At 30.8% G+C, this 6,897-nt stretch overlaps 1 protein-coding gene across 1 annotated transcript in view; it reads right to left on the bottom strand.

Moving 5' to 3' along the window:
* Positions 1-2,863: 2,863 nt before the first annotated feature.
* The window catches only part of LOC134714279 (protogenin-like), a 44,648-nt gene continuing 40,614 nt past the window's right edge, over positions 2,864-6,897 (bottom strand). Inside the window, exons 6-7 of the mRNA XM_063575515.1 lie at positions 5,846-5,875; positions 2,864-4,437 (exon numbers count right to left, since the gene is read on the bottom strand). Coding sequence (XP_063431585.1) covers positions 4,319-4,437; positions 5,846-5,875 — 149 coding nt within the window. The 3' untranslated portion in view covers positions 2,864-4,318. The remainder of the gene's footprint in view (positions 4,438-5,845; positions 5,876-6,897) is intronic.

Below are 6,897 nucleotides of genomic sequence, written 5' to 3'. Positions count from 1 at the left end.
TTTGATAGATGTATTAGAGAGCCATAGCAACACGTCAAGGTGACTTGACGTTACATAAAGCGCGGTACATAGTTGACGTCAAGTGTATTTACGACAGTGTAAAGATGTCAGAAACGAAGTTGGTTGAAAACCTTTTTTTTTTTTGTAATTATTTTTAAAATGGATATAGTTGGAAATTATCCTCTAACTGCTGGCTCAAAAAACTTTGTTTTGTCTTCCATGAATTCTTTACCACCAGTGTACCTTGCAAAACCATTGCATTGCTGAGTTGCTTCTCTTTCTAGATTATATTTCGTCTTCTCCATAACCATTGCCGTACTAATACAAATCATACGAAACATCATTAACATCAGTCTACAAAAATTGGTTTATCTTTAATCTTAATCGACTACAATTGATTTATCTAAAAAAAATCTTTGTTTGGATTCTAACAAAATATTGAAGAACAGATTTACCACGAACACGCGTGCATGGTTATGGACTAATTTTGTAAGTGTATTATTAATTTTCTTTATTGATCAGTAATACATGTTTAAGTATTAAATGACTGAAATTTGAGTGATAAATGTGTTTTCTGTCTTTCGAGGATGCATCTAAATATAGCAACGTTTGAAGCATGTTGCGAGAATAATTCCTTTCTGCCAGAGCATAAACTAATTTCCAAAATGTTAGTCGAATTTGATAATATAGAGTAAAAAAGGATATCAGAAAAGCTTTCACCTGTCAGGTCTTTTGTATCAATCACCCCTTTACCTTATGATTACTCTTCAGTTTTCTAAAGCATGACGAAAAAATATAGTCGATTAATTATTGACAAGCAAGAGTGCTGAAAGAAATATGAACCAACCCATTACATTATAATAAAACAACAGCTAAAAACCAATCCTTCAATATTTCCGACTCTGTGACTACTACTGTTCCGTAGGTTTTATACCACTGTCTCCCCTATCACACAAGTTTAATTCAGTTATCTCTAATTTGTGTCATGTTTTTCGACGTTTACCGAAATATCTGATTTTAATTAAGATGCCGAATGCCATCATATCATCCTCATGAAATACTATCCAATATTTTTTTAAACAAAGTACAAAACAGTGTTATTAACATGCGATTTGAAGTGTGAAATGTAATTTAATTCCACTCCAGTAACTGTCAGACATCCTGACTTTTTGTTAGAATTTTTCTGCCGTAGGCTCGTATCGCTGATGATCATCCTAGGTAATAGAACGCGACAATATACTGTAATATTTCTAAAGTTTATCAAAAAAATACTACAAAAATACAATTGGATTACGACGCAAAAGATAAGACATTGACTTCTATGTACGGAACTAACATCAGTATATAAAGGTTCTGCTTATAACTAAATGATAAACATGGTTACCATATCAAACCTGTAAATACCTAAACATTTTACTTACTACCAAAAGCGAAGAAGGAACAGGAAGGGAATTCTTTTCACAAAAAGACAAATAAGATGTTAATATTAGAGCACTAAATTGATACTTTACTATGCCCAAATTAACTATAATAATTGGTCGTTCTTGTATGATGAGGGGATACGAGATTTCATGTTATGATAATGAGGGAAAGTGAAAGAGAGAAAGAAGTTAAGAGGTTTCTTAATAATAAGGATTGAAAGGACCTCCTCTTGACACACAATTTGCTGTCATTTTTTCCACGGTATGAAATGGGGAATACGCCCAGTGTGAAGTGTGCATATGTATGATAGTCTATCTGCTTTTAAATAATCTAGCAAATCATTAATAAATTTCCAACAGTGGTTAAAAAAATAAACCTTCCATTTTTTAAATATCTGTCGGACAAAACAGACATTTTAGAAAGTAATGATAGAAATGTAAACAGGTCTGGAAATGGAAAATTAATTTATTTTTAAAATATTATGTAATTACCTTATATATAATTGGTTTGATTATCTTTCATGCTCTATTGTCGACAAATTTGTTAATCCATTTCGTCAATTGCAACTTTGCAAGGAACTTCATACTTCACAATTTGATTCAACTGGTGAAAATTCAGTCAAACTGTTAGAATCATGGCTATATTGTCTGATAGCGGATTACATTGAAATCATTCGATGAATTGAGATGTAAAACATACACAAGAAAACAATAAGTCGTGTTTACAAAATATTATAAATTATTATAAATTAAGGAATGTATCTCTCTCATGCAAAGCTCTGATTCCTTTCACGCATTTGGCTATACTTTTTGGACCTTTCGGATTATAGCTCTTCATCTTTTATATAAGCTTAGGATTTCAAATATTTTGGTCACGAGCATCACTGAAAAGACATGTAGTGTCGAAACGCGCATCTGGTGCAAGACAATTGGTACCGTTAATTTTATTACATGTAACTGTTAAAATATCAGGTGATACTGAAAATATGAAATTTGGAAGGGGTTTAATTCAAATATAAGTTTAAACGGAACATGTATGTATTAGAAGTCGATTTAAGTTTCATTGGCCTTTCAGCATGCATGATGTGCGTTCGACTATAATCTTAATTGACAAGGATTATCAGTTTTCAAACCGGAGGTCTGTGTTTCTCTTTTATCTAGCAAACCACCATCCTCCACCAATAACACCGCCAGTCACGACATACCACACTTGTGCTGAAAGTTGCGTTTAACACCAATCAATACAGAACAACAATCTTTTGATACATGTGATCAAAGGTTCAAAACAAACGGTTATATGATACCAGCATGTTTCCATTTAAACTCAACAATTAATAATGGCTTAGAAATACAGCTGTTTTAAAAAGTAAACTTTATATTTATTGTAAAATTATTTTCCCATCATTAATATACATAGAATCAATATTTACAAATCAGTTAAAATATCTGTTTAATATTTTGTTATATGTAAAATTATGATAGTAATATTATATAACTTACAATAAACCCAATAGTAAGAAGTAACAGTATGGAAATACAATGCATGATTACTGGTTTAGGATATGAGCGCTTCAGGGATAGCACTTGAGACTTTGGCAACGGTAGCCCACAGCTTAAATTGTGTAGCCCCCATATATATAGTCCTATACCATAAAAGCAGAAATTTAAGTAGCCCACACCAAATTTTAGGGGTCAATAACCTGTGGACCCCTGCTGATTTCATACCCTGCTCAAGATATCGTATCTCTTTTATACATATTGATTGTTTGAATGAGGAAAAACAGGGATCATTTAGTCCAATATTTCTTAAACTAAGGGGTATGTCTCACAACTTGGGACTTGTCTTAATTCTTAGTTTGTTTCCCAAACCCTTCTCAACAAGTAATGTTAATGTATACATAGGTCCCTTATTTCATCATTATGATGTACTGTTCAAATAGTTAACCAAAATATATCTGCATTATAAAATTACATTTGACCAAAATCGAGGTATAAAATTAATTGTGAAAATTAAATTAACAGAGTATACGAACGAAACAGTTGTGTTCTGGTTCTTAATGAAATTGTTATCTTTTTTAGTTACATGTAAAATTTGTAGGCTTTTTTTTAACATTAAACTTAATGTACTGACATGATAAGATGTTATGAAAAAAAATATTTTTGTTTATCAATGATTCTCAAATATATATACAAAATGGATACTATACGTTACTAAGAGTTTAGTCAAAACCAGAAACTTCCATTCCAATTTAGTTTTTAACAAACGTATTCATTAAAAGCAGCTCTATGCATAATTCTGATGACTATCTTTCTCTTAAAAATGATCGATTTAACCTTACAGAACTGAAATACACTTATAGAAAACAACATCCTTTGAAATGTCTTTTTTTATTTACAAACGCTGAACAGTTTAAAGAAACGTCAATGGTACCTGTCAATGCATTCCATTTAAAGTAGATACAGCTTCTATCAATGTTTAATTTTTATTGTATGTATAAAAACATTATCAAATAATCAACTTAAAAATATAAACATTGACAGCAGAAAATTGCTTTGAAAACTCCTTTCGTTTGAAGTACAAAATATAGCATATTGATCCAATCACCAATTACAATGTAATCTACGAATCCTGACAATCATTTCTATTAATGGAATGCTATAACAGTAGAAATAAACAGAACTCGACAGATAAATAACGTATTACGAATGGTCGTATTCAAACAATTCCAAACCTGGTCCTCACAAATGCGCGCGATTTATTTTCTGCTTTGTTTTGTTATATAATGGCTCTAAAACAAAACTTCAATTAGCAAATTGTTTTCATTTTTCACCACAAAACACATGTTTTAAAAAACTTCCCTCATAAGGCACAAAACTGTTTATCCTGTTTAAATACGTCAGCTAAATATCTGAAATATTATAGCGAGTAACACTACATAGTAGCATCCTTGTATTCGGATTGTCCTGTTCCTATGGCCTTTCATCAGTTCATTTGCTACCTTCGTATGTCCTCCACCTAAAAGACAAAAAAATTATTTAAATAAAAAAACAACTAACATAATTAACCAGCACTAACGTACCCGCGTCAATTTAAACACGTATTGTTAAAGGCATTTCTAAAAATAGCTGTAGATAGAGCAAATAGAAATTAAAAACCATATAGTTTCTACAACATGTGTATTTCCATTGAAGTTTCATTAATATGGGTGAAATCAAACAAATAGGATGGATAAGAAATTTCTGCTGAACTTGCAGCCGTGGTAAGAAACTAAGGTTTTTTTCGTTGATATAAGAAAAATAACCTCTTAAAGTTATATGAAACTTCAAATTAAAACAGTTTTTATTTTAAAAACAAATTCAGTTTATCCAAATTTAGAAGAAATGAACTTTTTTTTAATTACTGGCTTTCTAAAAAAATAATTTGCCGTCATATTTTCCGTATGCAGAAACATTATTTTGACCTTTCTTGTAAAGGTCCAGTGATAGCAATACGTAAGAACGAAGGGTAAACCCAACGTGGCAGAAAGAGTCAACAAATGTAAACATTGCCTAGTCATCGAAATAAACAACACTAATTGTTACAGTAAAAAATGAAGATGTGGTATGATTACCAATGAGACAACTCTCCACAAGAGACCACAATGACACAGAAATTAATAACTATAGGTCACAGTACGGCCTTCCACATTGAGTAAAGCCAAAACCGCATAGTCAGCTATAAAAGGCCCCGAAATGACAAATGTAAAAAAAATTAAACAAGAAAACATACGGCTAAATTTTTATACAAAAATGAACGGAAAACAAATATGTAAATGATATACAATGTTTATCTTAGTATCCATGTTTTTTTGTTCATAATTGCTTACCAAGATAACAATCGGTAAACGTCGGCTTCAAAACACCACAATTAATTAGCTATCATAATTTCACATCAACACTGACCGAGTGAAATATTTTTTAGACGATTATACGATATGTATGGGTAAAACATGTAAAACATTGTGCACAGTTTATGATATATGCTTGCATTGGTTTTAGAATTGAATAAACATTATTATTCTACGTTCAATCGTTCCATATGACTTCAAATCACATCATTCTATTGTTTTAAAAACAGTGCCACTTGGCTTACTGCTGTAAAAAATAGAGGTTTTAAGACTGCCGCATCAAAATTGGGAGGTATAAATCATGTAGTGCTTATAAAAGTTCATGACAACAATTTACTGATAGACGAGTATTTGAGAAACTGAATTTTGAGCATTCGATGCTTATAGAAAACCGTATTTGTTAACTTGTAATTATTGCTTTAGATAAAAAAAAAAAAAAAAAACATTATTTAGGGCAGTATGCTGGTGCTTAAATAAGCGAAAGTACAAATGATTTATCGAGTAAACTACAGGCTGAAATGCTATTGTACTACTCACCTTCTCTTTTCTTCATGTGATCTTTTTCTGCTGCGAAATAAAATTAAAAAAGAATCAATATGAAATTCTAATTTGACATTTTGAGTACTATGGGTTTACTGGAATAGGAACGTTTGAGTATTATCAGGTTAACTGGAATAGGAACGTTTGAGTACCTATCAGATTTACTAAAATAGGAACATTTGAGTACAATTAGGTTTACTGAAATAGGAACGTTTGAGTACCTATCAGGTTTACTGAAATAGGAACGTTTAAGTACTATCAGGTTTACTGAAATAGTAACGTTTGAGTACTATAAGGTTTACTGAAATAGGAACATTTGAGTACTTTTAGGTTTACTAAACATCGGTATACTACTGTTACCTTTATTCACTGAAATAGGAACGTTTGAGTACTATCAGGTTTACTGAAATATGATCGTTTTGAATACTATCTTGCTTTTTGAAAGAGGAATATTAAATTAAAAAAGTCTTTAACTTGAAACACTTACTAATGAAAGCTAACATTCACATTGAGTATAAATTAGCACATTTGAAACAAATTATTAAAAAGATCAATGCATATATTGGCACTCACACCACATCTTCTTATATCTATATTTACGAATAAGTTATCATAGGCTGTGATGTATCAGTAACGTATTACATATTTGGGGTTGATAAATAACTATCTTAATTTTCAAGTCTATAGTAATCAACTCAACCAAACATATTAAGTATATTTTTATCGAACTTATAGTCTCTTTACGTATTTTGTTAATGATAATATTTAGCAAAATACGCTCAACATCTATAACGAATACAAGTAATACATATTTTTTTGTTTGAATGGAAAGGGCAATGCAATTCCTTATGTAGATGCTAATTTCCAACCAGAACGCACTAAATGTATATTATGTATGGTATATATATACCTGTAAGGTTGCAATTTGTTAAAAATCAAATATTTTCCTGAACTCGTTGGCTTTATACAACCTAGGAGTTCTTATAGTTTTTTTTTCGTTCAGTCCCAATCATTAAAAAGGACACAGAAACACTGACAATTTACCCATC

This window comes from Mytilus trossulus, chromosome 4, assembly GCF_036588685.1.
Source record: "Mytilus trossulus isolate FHL-02 chromosome 4, PNRI_Mtr1.1.1.hap1, whole genome shotgun sequence".
Classification (NCBI taxonomy): Eukaryota; Metazoa; Mollusca; class Bivalvia; order Mytilida; family Mytilidae; genus Mytilus; species Mytilus trossulus.
The sequence above is the reverse complement of the archived record's forward strand: the minus strand, read 5'-3'. Positions and strand labels throughout refer to the sequence as shown.